Source organism: Molothrus aeneus, chromosome 2 (assembly GCF_037042795.1).
Source record: "Molothrus aeneus isolate 106 chromosome 2, BPBGC_Maene_1.0, whole genome shotgun sequence".
Classification (NCBI taxonomy): domain Eukaryota; kingdom Metazoa; phylum Chordata; class Aves; order Passeriformes; family Icteridae; genus Molothrus; species Molothrus aeneus.
Window position 1 is genome coordinate 25,012,047 of NC_089647.1, and position 21,440 is coordinate 25,033,486.

The following is a 21,440-nucleotide window of genomic DNA, read 5'->3' on the forward strand; positions in this document are numbered from 1 at the left end:
AAGCATTGCTATTTCTTGCTAAGAAGAGTGCAAGCTGCTGAGCTGTGTCATGTTTGCCAAGCCCAAACTTCAAGTGCTTTTCTTTGAAGAGCTTGGGGGCCTGTGTTCCTTGGTTGGCTAACTGGGATTTTAGGAATAGAATCTATTTTCGATAAACGATGCCATGTAGACATGCTAATGGGCAAAGTGTCAGACTCCGGATAACAATATTGTTCTTACAGCCTGCTGAAAATGGTGGTCGGTGATTTGGTCTCTCCTGCTAACCATTGCTTGCCTAAAGTGCAATTAAAGCTGATGTGAAGTCCAGTTCTGGGCTGGGAGCACTGGGAGGCGTGCTACAGAGATCTAGGGCTTTCTCCAGAGCATTGCCTTGTTCCAAGTGATGTGTCCTGGCCCTGGCTCCTTTTGCCATGCTATTCGTGCTGCCATCACTGAGGAGAGCTGTGCTACACCTGTTTTCTGCTGCTATGGGCCCTTCCAGGTTCATTAGCTGTGCTCTGCACCGTGCTGAAGTGGTGCTGCTACAGGACACGAACTGTGCTTCAGCTGCTGAGAGCAGCTGTGCCTGAGGTGCTGCTGTGCCATGGGGCTCGGTGCAGGGCCTCCACCTTCATGGTGCAGCTCACGTGCAACCTGGACCCGCTGCCTGCAAGCCTTTAGCTTGCTCTGTGCCAGTCCGTGGTTGGGTAGCAGGGGGCTGCATTTGGGCTCTGCCCCCGGCTGCTGTTATTTATGGAAACTGGGCAACTGTTCATGGAAAAAGCTGGTTGGTGCCTTGCCAACCGCTCCTCTGCGGGCAGTAACCTGCAGAGCACGTGTGCGCGCAGTGGTGTTCAAAGGGGGTGTGCGGCTATGGAAACCTGCCTCTGCATGCCCAGAGAGCGTGTGAGAGCCTGCGAACAGAGGTACTAATGCTCCTCTGCCTTGGCTCCCCTGTGATCTTCTGCAAACAGCCCTGCAGGGAGAACCACTTCATTTTCTGCTCTGCATTCCCTGTGCTCACAATACCTGGGGAAAAAATGACAGCTCTCTTTTCTTGAGACTACATGTCAAATGCCCGGGGCTGTAATGAAATATAGATCTACCTGATGCTGGACATAATACACGGGTGTTTCATTCTACACTTGAGGAAAGAGCCTGCCATGTCTCCAGCTCACTGCAGCCTACTGTAGCTGGAGGAAAGCCATTCTCTAGCTTCACTCACTTGGCTACCAGACACCTAAAGTGTCTGGTATATGGTGCTCTTTAGGGTGTAGTAAGGCTCCTTGGGAAATATGATCAACTACAAAGATCAGTCAGGGGCTTTAACCAAAGACCCTATTTGGGGAATTGGCTCCTGACTACTCATTTCACCAGTGCTTGTTCCAGAGCCACCTTGGTGTCTGTTATGCTTCTGGTCTGGAAGGTCCTTGTTAAGCAGTGCAGACGTCGGGCACATCTTCCTTTCAGGCCTGGCCCGTTTAATGCTGGGGAGAACAGATGAACAGAGCTGAGCCAGAGCTGACCTGGAGAGGAAGGAAGAGGCAGGGAGACCTGAGTTGCCCGGAAATGCTCTCTGCACTGCAGTGATAGTCACCACCCAGAAAGGGGAGCAGAGGAAACTCTGTATCTGGAGGAACCTGCCATGCTCAGACAGAGACCCATTCTGCTGCAGCTCCAAATGTGGCTTGAGCCCAGTGTGTGGCTGCAGTACAGCAGCTTAATGAGTTGCCACATGTCAGCCACACTGCGGTAGCCATCTGTGTCTGATGGATGTGTGGTGTGCAGTGGGGGGCTGAGGAAACTACCTCACCTCCCCATCTTTGCTATTTCAAGTGGCTTTGAGTTTGTCTCAGGCTGCAGGCATTGATCTCTGCTCAGCTGTCATGGGGTGGTGAGCCACCAGGCTGCAGAGTTTGGAGCTTCTTGCCCTTTTCCAAAGTGAGGAGTCAAGCTTTGCTGGAAGGAGACATTTCCTCACATACTGCCCATGAAGGCATTCACTGTGACAGGAGATCACTGAGGCCAATGACTATGCCCAATGCAAAAAAAGCATCAAATATTTATTTAACTGGGCCTTCCAAGTGATCTATCAGTAAACATGCAAAAATATGCAAGAGCCATGAGGGAAATGAAGGAACCCAGCTTTGAAGTGTTACAGCCTACCCTGGCCACAGTGTTTATGAGATATTCTCGATGAACAGGTAGTCCATCATGGAGGACAGCAGGTTTTTGAGCACCTTTTCCAGACAAGGCAGCCTTGGCCCATGCCAGGAGACTGAGCCACACAAACCTTGTCCTTAGTCTGGCAAGTTCAACCTAAAACCTCTTTACACAGCTCATATCAGACCAAAACAAAACCATTGCTCCCAGATCAGGTGTTAGGCTGATTTAATGACAACCTTTTTTTAAGAAAATCTCAACACCACATCGGTGAATGTTATTTTTTTAAATTGGGCAGCTGAAAAAGAAGAAACAAAATGAATGACCTATAAGGACTTCTATTAAAAGAAATAATTTTTAAATAGTTGCTGAGGAGTCATCTTTGGTAAATGCCTAGTAGCTGGCTCGATGTGGGTCTTCTGTCTGCCTTTGTGTGCGGGTACATATGGTCTCAGTGGATATGTGTGGAGTGGAAGCAGTCCTGTTCTGTAGGTCCCCTGTGCTCAGGTTTGTGTTTGTGTACTGGGAGCGTTAATGAGAACAGACTGCCTTTCTTTCCCTTCGTTCCCCAATCCCATCTGTTCAAACAAAAGGCTGAAAGGGAGAGAGAGCTGAGACCCTGCTGGTCAAGAGGGGATGGATAATAACACATATCCTTGGGCTACATTTCAGCACATGCAACCCTTTCAAGCTGTGCTAACGCTTTTATTCAGGCAAGAGAAAGAACAACCAATATAAAATAAGGATTTTTTTCTTCTTTTTAGAAAAGCTGCATCAGGCCTGAAGGATGCTACATTCCGTTCTTTCCCTCTAACATTTTATAATGCTGGATTATCCAAAAAAAAGGTCCAAACCCGTACTGATTATATATATTTGTGTGTGTACAGACAGAGCATGATATTGGGCTAGAGCGAGTGACATATGCAGAGGGGCCAGGGATGGCTTAGAAAGTCAATTTTCACTCTGTTTGCACATGGTAACAGTTCCAGATTCGTATAATTAACTATACATCAAAAGGGTGTGAAGGAAGATATATTCCTCTCCACCTTGGGGATTTGATAGGTACTTTGCAATTCATGGTTAACCCCCCATTCACATATTTGTCATTATGGTCGTGCCAAACAACTCATCTGAAGATCAAAACAGCTTTCTTGGGGGCTGTAACAGCGAGAGAAGCACAAGAGATGGCACCTCGAATCCCAGAGCGGGTACCGAGTGGCAGAGAGGGATGCAGCCCTGGATGGCGGCGCTGGTGTTCAGCCCTCTGCCAGCCATTCCAGGGACGTCATAATGGTTTACGGGAGAAAAATGGTCTCAAATGCCATTAGTTTAATGCTTCATAATGTCGTTGTGTCTGTTTTAAATGCAATCACCGAGCTCAGGGGACACCCAGGACTAAAATAAAAGAAGAGGAAAAGCGCTTCCAGAAATGTAACGATGGAAAAGGAGGCAGGGAAATCTTTGGCGAGTGAAGAAATGAGATTCACTGGTTCTTTTTCACTGAGCAGGTAGCACATGAGTAATTGGTATTGGATGGCAAAAGGGATATTCATCATGAGAACTGATTGCACCCAGGTTGTAATAAATACACCGAAGTAACATAATCAGTCTGGAGGCAGAGGAGAGTTTTGCAAAATACAAGACCTGATTCTGCCTGAGATTTTCAGAAAGAGTCATTTCAAGTAAGATTTCTAGTGCTGTGTTACTGTCTTTGCCTTGTTTTCAGAAGTGGCGCACAACAAATCCCACCAAATGCATCCATCATCCCCTACGCATCCAGCAAGTTCATTGATGTGTATGTGGGTGCCTAACTCCAGGGTGCACTGTCTCAAAGAGAGGGAGCCAGAAAAAATGAAACATATCAAAACCAGTGAACAAGCTGAGTCTGATCTGTTCACACTAATAGAAATGCAAATAGATAAATTGGAAAAGCAACGAGTACAAGCAGTGGTTGTGCTCATGCAAGCTTTAGAAATCTTTCTAAGTGTCTCATATCTTATTTCAATCACACAGGTGGAGCTGTTTCCTTAGGGATGAAATCCTCCCTTGGTTGACATCTCCCACTCCAAACGAGGCAGGGATATGTTCCTCTCAGACAGGAGCTGCTTGGTTTCAGCAGTCATCAGTTATTCTTCTCCAGGAAAGGATTAAACAAGGTGAAAGGATCATAGGACCATCTAGCACTGCTCCTTTGTGTCCTTTTTCTTTGGAATCCTAACAACTGGGAGGAACCTGCTTCTAGCATTGATGCTGGCAGCAAATCTAATGTAGAAAATTTACATGAGCAGCACATTCCCTCTCATCTCTACACCTCTTCTCACAGGGCATCCATCTCACATGTAGGTTGCACACTGTGGCTGCCCTTATGTCTATCATTAGAAAGCAGATCCTTGAGCCTGGCCTAACTGTGCACCATTGATGTATTGCAGGACAGGCCTCTGCTGAATTCATCCATCAAGCAACCGCAAGCAGTGATTTCTGTGGATTAATGTGCTGGTGGGTGCATGCAGAGGTTGAAAGAGGAAAGGTTCATGGTAGTAGCTGGCTTACTGAAAAGACAGAGAAATGAGTGTGGCAGAAATAGGGTCCTTAGCATTGCAGATAGGTACAGATCAATAGGTTGCTGCTTTCAGATCTTGTATTTGCTTTCTGCTACAGCTATTGGTAGAAAACAAGAAAAAGGAGTTTTTGACAATGCTTTCTACAAGGCTGGTTTTAAGAGTCTGTTCCCAGAGTCTTGCAACCCAGATGAATATAACTGTGGAGGCTGAGATTCACCATGGTGGATGTCTCTGGTGGTTTGGGCTGAGGGAGATGAGTTTAATCTTGGAAAGAGGTTAGAGAAAAAGAAACAGATGTATCTGTAGTTTAAAATTGACTAGCGCTGCCTTTCTTTGAGAAGATCTAAAGTTTCTGTGGAGCAGAGATTAGAAATTTGGCTTGAAAGGAGCTCCACTGCAGGGGATATGAGTTCTGTCATACTCTGAAAAACTGTCCCAGTTTGGCCAGATTGTGAGTCTCCAAAGAAAACCAGATTAAATCTGATTGGCACTTGGCAATAGAGTTTTGTCACAGTTTAACAGCTGAAGTGCCTGTCCATCCTTGATGTGTATGACCCAAGTGCCTGACCCATTCCCAAGGAGCACAGCCCTGAGCTTTGTTTTCCTTGGAATGCGCTTAACCATGTGGGATTGCCTTGGTGATGGGTACCAGTACAGCTGAGAGGAACACACAGAAAAGTTTCTTTTGCATTTCACCAATGGCTAAAAGTGTAACCAGATGGACTTAGAGCATCAGGAATCACTGAGAAAAGTCAATGAAGTAGCTATTTACTGTCATAGATGAAATACATAAAATTCTTCCATTAGTTTCTGATGTGAAACAAATAAACTAAGGGAAATGTTTTTCACTGCAGGCCATCATTTTTTGTTATCCTCAAATATATTCCCCGGGTGTGACGTATCAGCAGGCTTCCAGCAAGGCTTTAGAAAAACGGAGTGTTTGTTGGCAATGTGTTCAACACCCTTTCTAGGAAACATCCTTTCCTTCTTCTGACATCCAGGTTGTGTTTCATATCTTACCCTACTTCCTAGGAAAATAACAGCAAGATTGGTGATATTAGGATATTAGGATATTACTTAGGTCTGCGGAGGTGGTATTTGGATATGGGAAAGATCATATGAATTACATGACTGGTGGCTTGAAGTAACTTTGGAAAAAGCTGGAGGTTCCAGATGAATTAGCAAACAGTCTGTATCTTATGATGGAAATGGTGTGCCTGGAAGAGAAGTTAATACAGCCAGGTAGGCAAGAATAAATATGTTCAAAGAATTACATCAAAGGTGTTCAGGAACTGAAAAAAATCAAAGAGAAGAGCCAAAGAAGTTTCATGCTGGCATCAGAAGGTCAGTAGCATGAAGGAAGTCAATGAAGCCTGTCAAATATCTAGGGATAAGTAACAGAAATAGTAGGGCTACCATGAATGAAATAGTAAGATTACTGTAAATGAAACATGAACAAAAATACTAGTTTGTGTGATACCACAAGAAGCAAAAAGTAGAGCAAAGGTTATTAGGCTGGTCTGTATTGAGCATCAAGGGTACGACTTCAGCAATCAAACTGTAGACTATGAGGAAGATGCTGTTTATGTCAGGCCGGGACAGGGCCCCAGCACAGACAATTCCTCAGCAGGTACCAGCTCTGATAAACAGGAGGATGGCAGTAAGGTTGCAGCACATTGAAAGTATTGTTCTTCCCATTATCCCAAGAGGAAGTCAGGCAAGTAATCATGAGATGCTCAAAATGAGAATTCAGAGTTGCTGTGTGCCAGCTGTGCCTAGGGTTTATGAGGCTGAAGTGAACAAGACTGTGAAGCAAAATCTGCTCCCATAGATTCTGCTGATTCCGAAAAAGTACAAAGGACTCATTCCAAAACCAGGTAATTGTCAGCCAGCAAGGGGGTTCCAAAAGCATGGAAGATTTTTCCTGGATACAATACACCTGGTACCAAAATATCTGTACTCAACAATCTATCAGACTGGGTACTTAAGTACTTACTGAGGATGGACACAGACCCAAATTCAGACAGATGATTAGCACTGCTACAGTTCAGGGTAGTACCTCAACAGTGTGGGTTGTTACGTGGTTGGTAGGAAACTGAAGAACAAGAAAAATCCTGACAAGAACACTAAGAATCAGAGTCCCTGGTGATTCTAACATAGAAAAAGCCAAGATAAAAAAAACGCAATACGTGATTCATGGACCCAGGAGTTGTTATTATGCATCCTTATGATCAGAGGTAAAGTTGCAAATGGTGAGTTTAGCCCTGCTACTATGGAAGACAGGTGAATACATCCAGTGAAGAAATAAGGAGCAGCTTCTCACAACATGAGTGAAATGAAGCTGGATTGATGCGCTCTCTGTTCTGGAAGGGCCTCAGACAAAGACAGCAGGATCGCGAGGAGACAGTTGATGTTACGTGACCACAACAAGCAGGCTTACTGCTGCTTGCCAGCCGTGCCATTGCTCTCTCAAAGGAGACATTAAGACACAATAGACTCAGCATTGTTGAATCAGCTAATCCAGAGGCTCACTGGATAGTTCTGCTTTTCGTAGAAATTTTTTCAAAGTTCTGTGCTGCAGGGATGTCAAGCAGGGATCCCATTATATGGTGAAGCACATCAGTAACTGGCTTTTCTGACAATCAGCTGTGGTGCAGCACATATGGAGACTGAGGTCATCCTGTACCAGTCCCTCCAGGAGAGAATGATGGTAACCTCCTTGCTTCTGAGTGCTTGCTGAAGGGTGCAACCTTTTATTCACACTCCATAATTAGAGACAGTTTCTGCTCTCATAAAGCAGTGGCCAGCAATAAAGCAAGGCTAACCCACAGCTCTGGATCAAAACAGCCTGGGATGTTGATCTGTTTGAAAGCTGGCTCCTAGTTTGGTGGATGAATTTAATGCCTTAACAAACAGGCTGACTGCAGATGGGCATACACAGGCTGCTCAGCTCCCTTTTTTATCTCTTTCAGATGTCACTGCTAGGAACAGTGATTAAATCCTCATGTGACTACTTTCAATCAGTAAGAGCAGGACTTGTTTCTCCAGAGGCACGTACCAGAGTGGCTCTGTCACCTCATGGCACTGAGAGAGCACCTGTGTTAACCAAGGATTTGTTACTTCTCCTGGTGGGATGAAGCTAGATGAGACTGGTCAGCTTCACAGATAGGGTGGGACTGGGCAGTTTGCAAATTCTCCTGCTGTGTGGGTCAGGTCCTTATACTGCTGACAGAGCATTTGCAGTCTAAACACGTAAAGGGTGGAAAAGGGGAGCATATGTTGCCTCCCAGGAGGATGTGAGACACAGAGAAATACCAGACTGGCTGTGAGATTCAGAGATTTAGAGAAATGGCTTTGCTGGTGTCAGTCAAGCCAGAAGCTGCAACTCTTAGAGAAACTCAAGGAGCCACCATGCAAGGGAAGAAGGAGCCAATCTGGTATGGACACTTCTCTTGAGTGTGACAGTAATATAACTTCCACATGACAGAAATTCCCCTGCTGAAAATGCTATTGTTTTGAACGCAATTATCTTTTACAAGGTTCTTCCAATCCACCTAATCATCTTTATCTTAATGTGCTTTTCCTTTCTACATTGTAACGTAAAATCCATTTCCTTTCAATTTACTTCAGATCTATCTGCATCCAGATTACTGTAACTTGGACGCACGGTAATTAAATGCGGTTTGTCTGACTAGACAGGCAGTGAATGCTATTACAGCCTGTTTATGCCAGCAAGCAATGCAGCTTTCTCTGTGCCATCCCACCAGCATGGTTTAACCCTACCTGAGAGAGTCTGTGTGCTAGGCCATGTGCAAGCTTCACCATGCATTCGGTCCTTGGTTCATGGAATGACATTGGTGATTAATGCTCCTTGGGTTTCAGATTCTGAGATTTCAAAATATTTATCCCACTAGGATCTGCCTCAATAGTTCAACCTGTATCAGCTCCCACCTGAACCTCTCTTTCTGGTGAGGGCATTTAAGAGGCTGCTGACAATATCTGCATGTTTAAAAAAGGATACAAGGGTTCTACCCTTTGGCTCTACAATGCAGCCTTGTGCTAGAATCCCTGTGAGACTGACAGGATTTGATCCTGGCCTTGGCTCCATACAACATCCTGTATTCTGGGAGCTTGTTAAATATGTACTCTGAATCCCATTTCATGTTGTACTTTCACCTTTTGGATGCTACTGAGAAGCAAATTGTGTGGTAGCAAGAGTCCTGGATGTCTTGAAATGATACAGGGGAAGTATTATGAATGTCTGTAGTTCAAGCACGCACTGTAAATGCACCATTGAGAGGTGCTTTAGAATTCAAGAAAAGGTCAAGTGAGGTAAATTCACCTTTACAGAGTAAGGTTCAAATGGGTTCAAATCTTGGATAGTGTTACAAGGCAAATGGAGTAGGAAAGTTTTGTGCTAATTTACTTTGGACACTGTTGGGAGATACTTCATGGGTCAAGAAAGTTGGGAGGTGTCCCTTAGAAATCCTTTGGCAGTAATGAGCCTTGTGTGGGGCACACTGAACTTCCAGAGACAAGAGGCCTGCTCTACAGTTTTTAAAGACACTTTGAAAGCAATGCTTTCTCTGACAGAGCCTTAACTAGAGAGTGTAGCCTTTGAGACAGTCATATGATTATGTACAGCAAAGTGACTTTGGCGTTTAAAGATAATTTCTGAATCTCTGGATCCTTTTTGTGTTCGTTGTCCTCATCAAGAAAACGGGGTGAGTGCCCCCAAACCACTTTTGAAGACTCCCTTCCTAGCAGGTCAGCAAGACCAGGCTCATACGGGAGATGGTCTCTGGCCACAAGATTTAAGCTGCTCTGTACTGAGATTTTCTGAATGACTACATATGGGGTCTGAGACTGGTTGTTTGTCTGAGACACCTTTGATCACCCAAAAAGCCCCAGTGGGATGAGCTTAGAAGATGATTGTCCATTACTCCTATAGTTCATGAAAACCACTATTTTCACTCCTCCTCTCTTTGTTATCATTTTAACTTTCCCTTCATTTTCCTTGTTTCTTCCTCATTTTTGAGGTTTGAATGTAAAGTATGTCAAAATTTGTAAGGTTTTGATGAACACAGTGGCTGAATCTAAACTCTTCAAGTCTCTCAGCAGTCCTTTCTTCTTTCAAACACTTTGCTAGATCAATATTATTTAAGGTCTCCAGAGCTTTGATCTTCTTGGGGCAACTCAAGCAAGATAAGAAGCTGTGACCCTGACTAATAGGACCTACATGTTCAGAAGGCAGTCCTCTCAAAGTACAGTCTGAAAATTATGTCAGGACAAGGAGATTGGGGCTGAATTCAAGGCAGGCCCCATCCTACATTTGACCATCCTACCATATCGTGATTATCTTCAGGATCCTTCTAGGATTGTTACTCTGGTGACAATCATAAGTAACTCCTTTGAGATCATGGAACTGCTGTAAGATTACCTTTATGTGTTTGACATCAAACTCCAACCTTATGACTTTCAGAAAAACCACATTTGTTATGCTTATTGCCCCAGGGAACAACTCCTCCTCCCTTCCTCTCTAAAAGATTATATTTATCTTGTCACATTGGCCCACTGAGGACTCACAGACAGCTTCTGTAGACAGCTTTTGTGTTCAGGTCCAAAGAGACCAAGGCTTGAAAGATGTTGGCATCTGTCAAAGATCTATTTCCTTCAGATCATGAAGATGGAGACTGAGCCAGTCTGAAAATCCATCTATCCCAACATCACAGTGCAAATGGGAGCCAAAGCAGATGCCTGGGGAATATCATAATGGCAGAGGTCTATGTGATACTTCCTGCTAAAGGTCTGCTGCCCTTCAACCATTTGTGGTTTGAGGAGAGACTCAGTTGGGAGGAATTTCTACACATTTAAAAATCCTCAGCAGATTTCTATTTTGTGAGCTTCTGGCCTTGAACTTGTATAATATTTTTGCTTTCACAACATCCCGAGGAAGGAGTTCCACAGTTTTACTGCACATGGTGTGACAAGACACCTCCTTTTGTTTGTTTTGAGCCTGGCATCCAACAGTTTCATTTGACGCCTCCTGTTATCAAATTATATTGGATGAGACAGGGAACAACTGATCCCTCTCCACCATTCCCTTGTTAACTGGGATATGATGGCTTTCTGTAAAATCACTGTTGGCTCCGTCCTTTTCACTTAGCCATTTGCTGCATAGAAGCTGTTCCATGCTTTGTATTACTCTTGCTGCCATTCTCAGATTCTTCTGGACTTTTATTTTGCTCTTACTGAGGCTGTACCAGAGCTGCACATAGAATTCAGGATACAGACTTTGGTTTTATGCACAGCATAATGATGATCTCTACCTTGCTCTCTACCTGTTCTGTTCTATTCTCTCAATGGTGATAATAATATCTTACATTTCATTTTCTTTTTCCATGACACGAAGACCCAAGCTGATGTTATCATGAAGCAATATATCATAGCTACAAGATCTTGCTTCTGTGCTTGGCTCAGGACTGATCAGTTATATGTGAAGTTAGAAATGTTCTTCCCTGCATGCATCACCTTATCACTTTATTTAGATTGAATTGCTTGTGCTATTTTATCAGTCTCACACAGTCCTTCTGCAATTTTTCATGGTCAGTCCTTGTCTTTATTATCTTGAATAACAAAAGTCCAATACAGCTTCGTGGCTCCATCCTATAGGGATCATTTCTCGGACAGTCTTGAAGCCTGTCTTAAATCTTGAAATTGCTTAAATGGTCAGAAGATCCGTGGTATTGGGAATATTGGGTCTGATATGTGGGATAGAGTTGTCTTTGAATGCTGTGACGGCACACAGTGGAATTCTGCTTTCTCCTGCTCTGCTCTGTTCTTTCTTTCTTTCTTTCTTTCTTTCTTTCTTACTTTCTTTCTTTCTTTCTCTCTCTCTCTCTCTTTCTTTCTTCTCTCTTTCTTCTCTCTTTCTCTCTCTCTTTCTCTCTTTTTCTCTCTTTCTCTCTTTCTTTTCTTTCTTTTCTTTCTTGATTGCTGAGCTCTAGCCCTAGGGTTTGCAAATCTTTCTGCCACTTCTATGCACAGAATTGTTTTGAGCAAGGAGACAGAGAATTTCTCTGGAGAATAGATGTTATATGACAAACCCCTTGTCTTTTGGTCCTTGAAAAAACGTTACTGTGCCAGTCCATCCCTCTGGCCATGACTATAGTTGTGGTGATCTCTCCCGAGCAGTTTTGAATGTCTAGTTAACAACTCCTTCCAGTTCCCTTCCTGCCTGGTTCCTGTCTGTTCCTGGACTGAACTTGCTTTTAACCCCCAAGCAAGCTGCTCCTTCTGACTTTGCCGGAGCATCTTCCCCCATCCCCCCATACCAGCAGCTCTACCCAGCCACTCATACCCTTCTCCTTTCTCACACTTCCTGCTGCCATCCCTTCCTATGTTTGCTGCCTACCTTTTCACATGCCGTTTGCTCCTCGTTATGCCGTGCTGTAGACCTCAGGTTCAGTGTACATCCCGCCACCCTCATGGAAAATCCTTTATGTTATGCCCAGTTGCTGATTGATGAGGTCCCGCCACGAATGTGACCTGGCTTCTTCTGCCAGTCATTCACTCAATGCTGCTTTTGCTTTGATTTAAGCACTCCTAATGGCACCTTTTTTCATGCCTTCTTTCAAAGCTCCTCTGAATTCTCCACAAATTTCTTCTCTGATTTTCTTCTTGTTTTAGTGAGGAACAGCAGAACAGCTGTCACCTGTTGCTTTTCAAGTGACTCTGTCCCCAGCCACTCCGAGAGAAATCATTGCATACAACAGTGTGTGTGTGCACTCATGTCTAGGAAAGTTTGGGACAAAAAACCAGCAAACACAAGGTGGGGTAGATGGGGGTCCTATATTAATTTGCTAGGAATGCCTTAAGCAAATGAGTGGTTTGAGAAGCGTAAGTCTGTCACATCACCTCTCTCAGATCAGTTGAGTAGAAATCTGCATGGATGAGAAGTGAGACGCCAGCCCTGAGCTGGAGCACCAAGCAGCTCCCTGTGAGAGCAAGGACTGGCTGCACTGTAGGGCATGGGCTGGTGGGGTGGCAGAGGAGCAGAGCCACCCCTGCACAGAATGCCTCTCTCAGGGACCTTGAAGGGCAGTGTGGCTGTGGGAAGGCCAGAAGGAGCAGCTGGAGGGAGGGTCACAGGATCTGCTGTGAGACCTGGGCTGTGAGGACTTGGTGGACAGCAGTGGTGGGCAGAGGAGCCTGCTCTGAAAGGACAGAGGAGGTGACATCAAAGAGCACAGCCGTAAGCTGAGAAAAACAGCAACTTTGTGCCTGCACTTTGTGCCTGAAAGTGGATGGGGTCTGAGTTCTCTTTCATTTTGAGCCTGAGTTATTCCAGCCCAGTGACTCAATTTATTTCTGTCTCTGCTGCTGACATTTCTCTTTCAGGTGGCTGCTGCATGGTTTTGGGTGGGGCTGTGGGCTGGGGTGACTCGTGTTTTCAAGCTCTTATCGGCATCAGTATGATGTTCTGCTTTTCTTTTCTGTCGTACGGCATCCCGCTCCCCTCCCCTTCCTCCCCTCCCTCTGCCGGCTCCCAGAGGAGGCGACAGACGGTCCTGTAATTTGGTTCCATTCGCTCGACTGGAGCAACACCTGCCCCCCTCTCTGGGGACAGGAGGGTCTCATCCCAAACCGTGCAAGGAGCCAAAGATGAATCTGAAGCTCACATGCAAATAGAGCTCAGGATAAAACAACACGGCCATTCTGGGCAGGAAAGGCAAAATCCGTCACCAGGGGAAGAGGCAGGAAAAACGAAATCGGCTCTGAAGAAATAAATAAGAAGCGCCAGGAGATTGCCTTTTCCTTTTGGGTCGGTTGCTATTGTGGTTATTGATCTGTCCCACCCTGGAGAATAAACTGAAAGTACTGAAAAATAATGGCTGATATTAGAACACATTTATTCACCCTAAAAGAACTGGGTTAATTGGGTTACAGGATGGCTAGATGGATAGATATGTGGAGAGATAGATAGAATGTCTCTGCTATTTCTTCACAGCTATATAATGGAAGAGATCCATTTCTTTATTGGGTTTCATATAAAACATCCTCTTCAGCTCCCCACCCCCATCTCTTCCCAATCATGCACAAATTCCCCTTGCTAGAAATGCAGCAAAGATATCAAATCACATCCAAGACCCTCAGAATTTATCTGCTGTATCAATGGTCATATCCCACCTGGCTCAAACACTTTTTAACACAAACAATAAGACATGACTTTGTGGCTGGGGAGTAATGTGATCCTGAATGCACAGTACCACACACTGGTCTATGCCTAGAAATTCTTCCTTTTGTATGTGCATATGTAATAGCACCATAAATTCAAGTCTATATTTTGGAATATTTTGTGCTGGAGATCTTTTAATCTCTTAGGAAACTGTATGATACTGAGATACAGTTTTCCCTTAGCTGTACAGTCCTGTCAAAACCATTATGTTTATTTGGAGGAGTTACTTTTGGCTTCCTGTCTGTCCTCATTTGCTGTATCAGGGTGAGGATCTGTTCCCAGGGTTCAGATGAATGCATTAGCTGCCCTGCTTCCTAATGATACCATGTGAGTGTGTATTGCACTGTGTCCCTGTGAGTCCATATAGGCCTGAAAATGTGTCTTAATAGGTGTTATAACCCAATGGTAGCATGCATTGGATATCTCTTGTACTGGGATATTTTAGGTTTATCTATTAGAGCTACTTGCGCTCTGTGAATGCTGGAGGTTTCCATTCAATGTTTTATATGTTTTATATAATGTCTTAAATGTTTTATATATTGTATTCAGTTCAGGCCTAAAGTCCCTCTTTTAGAGTCAGCTAAAGGTCCAGAGGTAGTGCTCTGCCTTCTCTGTCTAAGTGCACTTTCTTTCATGGTTTGTAGGATGAACTCCTCTTCAGTTGTGCAAGAAAGGTATCTGAATGTGGCTAAAATACCAGGAAATATAAACTGTATCTCTTCCCTTCCAGTTGTTGTAATGACTGAGTGTGATATAAACTTCCATTCAGCAGTTCCAACCCCATTCCTTCTATAGTATTGTCATTCAAGGTCATTCACTCCTTTATTGCTGAGGGAACATAGACATAGGCAAACTTTGATTATATAATTAGACTTTATTGCTATCTAACCCAGACTTGCAATGAGATGGAGTTAAATTTGTTTACCCATTCTTCATAAATCCAGACTTCTGAGCACTTAGCCATGCAGCCTTGATTTTTTGCATGGACCTTGTAGCTTGTGCATACTACTCAGCTCCTTAAGAATAAAAAAAAAAAGTGTGGAATGTGGGAGCAAAACCTGCATTCTCTTTTCAACACTGCTAAATGGGAATGAGCTTCCTTCTTGGTGCCAGCAGGAAAAACAGAAGTAGTTGGGGTGATGTTATGGTGGGGACAGGATTTAAACAAGATGTTGAGTGTATGGAAGTGAGACAGGACTTGTAGGAAAAAGCAATTTCTTACATCAGATAACACTTGGGAAGAAAGGCACATCTCTTCAGGTCAAGTGTCCTGACACTTTTGCAGGTTAAACTTGAAATCTGACCTTTTGGACACCACCAAAAGCAAAGCCCTTGCTGCTCTGTGTCTGAGTGCAGTCAGGCTCTCTGTTGTCTCAGGGATGGTAAAAATGGAAGAGCCCACAAGATTTTCAGACTTCCTGAGCCTGTTCCCACACATCTCCACACTGTGCTCTTCTTTGCTCACAACACAGCAGCCTTTCTGGCTTATCACTTGGGCACAGGATCACGTGGCTGGGAACCTGAGACTCAGGCATTATCTCAGCCTGTGCCTCTGACACGTGTGCGGGACCCCCAGAAGGGGAAGTGAGGCCAGGGGGAATGTGGAGTTGACACCTACAACTGCCAGTGACTGCAGCCATCATACTTTACAGTCAGCTGTTGCAGAGCACTCTCTCCCCCTAAAACATGCATTCCCAATGCTCAAGAAGGAAATAATATGTTTATCTTTTCATTAACTAGGTCCTCCCAAATGCTGGTAGCATGAAGGCTTTTTGAATGGCAGGATTTATAATATCACTCAGTCAATTACATCAAACTCAACACAGCGCCCTGATATTGAACCTAAGAAACAAACCTGTCCCAAAGGAAGCCAACTCCAAAGTTGGTGGAGTTATTTCAGCCCTGAAATGCAGGATTTGAAACCTGTGCATTGAACTACCAAACCAGTGTGTGCTCCCTTGGGACATGGCAAGCATGTATTTGTAGGAAATGGAATTAACAGTCTCTCTGACAGGTTTTCTGCATAGAGCTTTTCAGCTGGTCAAGACCACACTTAATTAAATCGCTGTGCAAAGTGTCAGCCATAAAAATGGGGTAGAGGTGAGGGTTTTATCTCTCCAGCAAGTAAGAATGGATGATGCAGCCACCAGAGTCAATGGCAGTATTCAAATTATAGGTAAAATTAACCCCTCGTGGGAAACGAGGAAAGGGTTTAGTAAATGAGACAGTCTCACATTACTCAGGTAATAACCTGTCTGCCATTGAGTCTGTATCTCTTCCATGTTTCAAATGACAAGATTTGTCAATTGAAGCCTTGTATGAAAGATTATGGTTGAGGCTTTCTAAAGCAGGGAAAGGGCACAAGATTTTTCCTTGGTTTCAGTAGAATAAGACCTGGCCAGAGAGGGATCAAAGCTGAATTTAAACAAGAGAAAGAAAACCCAGTGCACTCAGGCAGGACACAACACGTACATTTGGGTGGCAAAGCCAGACGTTTCAAAGTGTGAGGTAACAAAACAGGTGCTTACAAGCATCGGATTGGATTGTACAGCTTGAACTTTGGAACATGTGACCAGATGCCAGTCATGATGAGACTGGGAGAAAGTGACAGCAAGGGTTCTGTGTCTCCTTTGCATTTGGGCAGGGCAGCCAGCTGAGAGCGGCTGGAGCAGGGGAGCTGTGCTGGAGGGACTGCAGTCCGAGTCTCCCTAGGTAGAGGCAGGTAACCTGTTGAAGCTTCCCACACACGACTTGAGAAGCCTTTGCAATCCTTATTCATAAGGACATCTCATGCCTGTCTTACAGAAGGACCAACAGGGAAAAATAATTAGGAAAAAACAGCTTTTATTTGATACTTTTATTTATATGCAAAACAGCTCACCATTCATGAGAGATATGAAAAACGCATCAGATAGAAACCAGATTTATCTATTTTCACTACAAAATATTGCATTATATAAAGCAACATAGACACACAAAAAAACCCTGAAAAAGACTAAAATCTTTGGATAGCAGATGTGGTTTTTTTTTTCTTTTTTGTCCCTAAAATGCGCTTCTTGTTTTAAGAGATTCACAGCAAAGAACATGAAACATTTTCAGGTTATAGAATTTTTTTGGTTGTCACAAAGGAAAGCAGTCCTGGATTTACTTTTCTTTCTTTTTTTTTTCTTTTTTTTTTAGGAAAAAATGTCCTTTCCTAAAAATATACCACACACATACACACCCACGCTCACTCCCACACACATGCATGTGTACACACACACACATATACACCCACAAAGAAACTACTTCCCTTATAAACGATTTGCAAAGTACTTTTCAGACGCAACTATAGATCAGAATAACAACAAGTTTAAAAAAAAACCCTCTCCTAGTTAAGTGCTAGTGGTTGTTGATCCCACACAAGGAACGAAAGAAAAAAGGTCAAGAACAAATGTCTTGATATATATAAAATATACTTATAAACAGGGAGGGAGGGGAGGTTTGTGGTACACAAGTGCAATATAATTGGAGGGAAAAAATAAATTAAAAAGAAAATAAATTGAACACTGCATTGATCCCAACAAACACTCATAAAGTCAAACATAATATTCCACAGGAGAAAGTGTAAACACCCGACTATAGAAACCAATTGGCACGAAGTATCCAAAGTAAAATTGCCACCACTCTGAAAAATAAATAAATCTTGAAAAAAATAAATTGTCAACTCCTTCTACCATAAATAAAAAATAGTTATTTTTAACTGCACCCATGGGTCACACGTTTAAGGTCACAAGTAGATGTTTTTGGATATATATAAAGGGGCACTTGACAGCCTGAAGAGACAATCCGGTTTTACATTTCTCTTCGAAAAGCTGGCTCTCGACCGGGCGGGAGCCCTCCGGAGCGGGGAGCACAAGAAGCGGGGCCCCCCCGCCCCGCCGCCCGCCCCGGGGAAGGCGCTGCCCGCCGCGGCCGGACCCGGGGCGACGGGACTGGGGGTCCCGGGGCTCCGGGCGTCCGTCGGGCGCTACACGTCCAGCACGTGGTTGAGATAGGAGATGTAGCAGATGGCGAGGCGCAGGATCTCGATCTTGGAGAGCTTCTTGTCGGGGGGCAGGGTGGGCAGCAGCTTGCGCAGCTCGGCGAAGGCCAGGTTGAAGGCCTCCACGCGGATCCGCTCACGCGTGGCGTGCGCCGAGCGGTACTTGGCCGTGGCGCGGCGCCGCCGGCGCTTCTCCTCCCGGCTCAGCGGCGGCGGGTGCAGCCCGGGCCGGACCCCGCCGCGGCCCTCCCCGCCGCCGCCGCCGCCGCCCCGGCCCTCGCCGCCGCCGCCCTCGGCGGGCTCCGGGTCGGAGACGCAGCAGCTGAGCGCCTGGGCGTCCGCGCCGCCCAGGGACTCCGGGTCGGAGGGCGCCGAGGAGGGGTGGTCGGAGTCGGCAGCTTGGTCCGGGCTAAGCATCATCTTGGAGGGGGCGGAGGAGCCTTCCCGAGACAGAGAAGCAAAGAGAGCGGGTCAGGGCCCCGGCCCCGGGATACAGGGGCAAGGCGGGGAGCAGGGACACGGGCACGGACACGAGGGACATGCCGGTCCCCGCGCCCTGCCCCCGGCGCCGGTACCGCCCGACCGGGGCGGGGGGAGAGCCGGGTGGACGAGTTGCGGCTCCTTCAGAGAGTACTAATGAGAGCAATATCGGGGATAAACGATACCCTCATTTATCCATCCCTTCTCTAGCGTTTGACGGCAGCTTCAGCGGAATATACTTCCTGCCGTTATTCCCTGCGCTTCCTTGGGTCTTGAAACAGGCCCAGAGAGCAATAGAAGATTTTTTTTTTTCCAAGCAAGCTAATATCCAGTGTTCCAATAATATGTTGACTCCCCGCCCCCCTCTCCGTCCAGGCCCCCAATTTTAATATTGTCCTTTCTAGCCTGCCAGTTTCTGCTTAACTGTTTCTCTTTCGGAAACACTCTATGGGATCCAGGCTACAGACACGATACTTTTAAATACACAGCTCAAGGCTCCACAAATATAACAAGGCCAGTGGGGAGATTGATTTCCCCAGTCCCTACGGGATCCGATGTATCTGCTAGGCTCTTCCCTCTGCTCTTTTTTCTGTGCTTCTTCTTTTTTTCTTTTTCTTTCTTTCCTTTCCTGATGCTAATCGTGCAGATAGCGATTTGCTAGCGATCAAATGGGAATGTTTGGAGAGTTTCCGTTTCCTAAGCGTCGAATTCAAAAAGAAACAAAACCTCAAAGCAGAGGCCGAACTTTTCCATCCCTTTAAATTTTCCCTCCTCTCCCCTCCCTGCGCGAAAAGAGGGGGAGGCTAAATAAATAAATAAATAAATGCGGACGTGCCTTTCAAAAGAAAATTGAATCGTATCTTCTTGCGGCCTCACAGAGCACCATCTGTCATGTAGACAGCAATACAAATCCGAGCGCGTCCGTGGACATGCCGGCATGTAATAAAACAATACATCAGGCAACTAGTGAATAACCTTGGACACAAATGTGTGTGTGTGTGTGTGTGCGTGCGTGCGTGTGTGCAGCTGGGGTGTTGAGCGAGGTCGGGAGCGAGCCTGATGGAGGAGGGAACATCGCATCCTCCCTTCCCCCGAATTAAGATTGCAAACTATTTCCACATAAAGTTTCCAGGGAAAGTCCCAGTCAGGCCTCAGACCCGGTTCGGAAAAATGAACTATATTATTATTGTGGTAATAATAATAATAACAACAACCACATGGGCAGGAGGAGTTCTCCCCAGGCAGGGATAGAGCCAAGCTGCCCCCAACGGGGCGAGACGCGGGGCACGCGTGGCGGGGCAGAGGGGCTCCGCTGGGGACCGAGGCTGCGCAGGCAGCCAGGACTGGGGAGTGGGAGAGAAGAGCTCTTCCTTCTCTGGGAAAGGGCCGTCTCTTGCCAGGGCCGTCGGAAACGCTTCCTCTTCGATTTTTAATAAGGAGCGTTAATCAGGCCCACAAGGCAGGGGTAGGGAAAAAACCCATTAGCGCGCAAGTCAGGTATCAGTGATCTCGTGAGGCAAAAAGATACAGAGGAAAGGTTTAAAATCACCTTTCAACTGGCACCCAAGCGAGGGGGCTTATGCAAAAAGCAGGTTAGAGAGGCAGGATTTGCAGGGCGATTGTACGAATACGGGCAATTAAAGCGGTGATTCCTGAAGAAAGTTGCTTAGAGGTTTCTCTAATGGTGTGTGTTGAATTTTTCGCTTTGATTTGGATTTTTCTGTACCGTGAGGCTTGGCGAGCTGATCTGCAAAGAGGGTCTTTCCCCCCTCCCCCCTCTCTATTTTTAAAAAATTATTTTGTTATTATTATTATTATTATTATTATTATTACAGTAAACCCATGCTCCCTGCTACCTGCAAAAGGGAAAGATATTGTTAAGGCTGCTTACCTCGGCGGAGTTGTTTGGATAGCCTCTCTCTCCAGGTCCCCTCGCCCCCTCGGCGATTTCTTTACAGTTCAAATGACCCTTCGGGAGCGAGGCATGGAAAAATTAAAATATCAAAATCAAATAAAATTAATTACGAGCGAAAAAGTGTCCTGCTCGAATGGGGAAAGGCAGATCTCATCCCTCGCCGCGGCCTCCAGCGCTCCAGAGACGGGAGATGTTATACTGTCGTGTTTGTTTGCGGAGTATAAATATCAACTTAAGTTACTTACGATGCATCAGGGGAGAAAAAGCGTTTCCTCATCAAAGTCCTCCTCCGCCCGTTTGTCCGGGGCAGCGGCTTCAGCGCACCGGCGGCTTCGGCCGGTCGGTTTTAGAGGAGGAAAGTGCCCTCTCCCCCGCTTTTCTTCCTCCTCTTTCCCGACCGCGATAAATAACAAAAGGGATGCGGCGACAGCACCGGCACCGTCCGGGATTATTCTCTCTCTCCCGCCCCCTGAGCCTCTCCTTCCCTGCGGCAGCCCCGCCGCTCCCGGGCCGGGCCGGTGGCGGGGCCCGGGGCGCGGAGCCGGGAGCCCGGGGCGCGGAGCCCGGCGCGGCGCTGCCGGCTTTGTTCCGCCGCGGCCCGGCGCACAGGCACGCCGCGGGTCGGGGTAACAATGCGTCGCTCCCTCCTTTCTTCTCTATTTTTTTTTTTTTTTTGGGGGGGGGTGGGGGTTGTAACGTGAGGTTCTGTTAATTCACCGGTCCGGCGGAGAGGGGCAGACGCCGTCGGAAAATGAATGTTTGGTTTAGTTCTTCTTCTGGTCCTTCAAGAACTGGCGAGGGGAGAAAAAAAAGGATAAACGAAACCCCCATCCGTCCCTGAGCTTCCTAACTCCTCCTGCATCTTTCGAGTGAAAAATAAAGGAAAATATGCGAACGCTGAAAAAGAAAAACAAAACGAAATAAACGAAAATCTCGGCGCGGGTTCGGAGCGGCTGTGAGAGATAACGGCGGTGCAGGACAAGGTACGCTCACATGCATAAAAAGAAAGTGCAGTTCCTCCTCCCACCCCTCCCGGAGCGGCAAAGAAGCCAAGGAGGGGTGCGGAAGGTGGCAGGGGCG

General features: G+C 45.8%; 1 protein-coding gene across 1 annotated transcript; it reads right to left on the reverse strand.

Moving 5' to 3' along the window:
• Nucleotides 1-16,765: 16,765 nt before the first annotated feature.
• On the reverse strand, nt 16,766-20,888 carry NHLH2 (nescient helix-loop-helix 2). Its single transcript, XM_066569332.1, has 3 exons — nt 20,606-20,888; nt 20,337-20,414; nt 16,766-18,405 (listed from the first exon to the last, which is right to left on the reverse strand). The coding sequence occupies exon 3, from the start codon at nt 18,383-18,385 to the stop codon at nt 17,951-17,953; it is 435 nt and encodes a 144-aa protein (XP_066425429.1). The 5' UTR covers nt 18,386-18,405; nt 20,337-20,414; nt 20,606-20,888; the 3' UTR covers nt 16,766-17,950.
• Nucleotides 20,889-21,440: the final 552 nt, after the last annotated feature.

Excerpts from the sequence above, each read along its gene's own strand:
- NHLH2 (XM_066569332.1), bottom strand. The coding sequence starts at position 18,385 with ATGATGCTTAGCCCGGACCAAGCTGCCGACTCCGACCACCCCTCCTCG.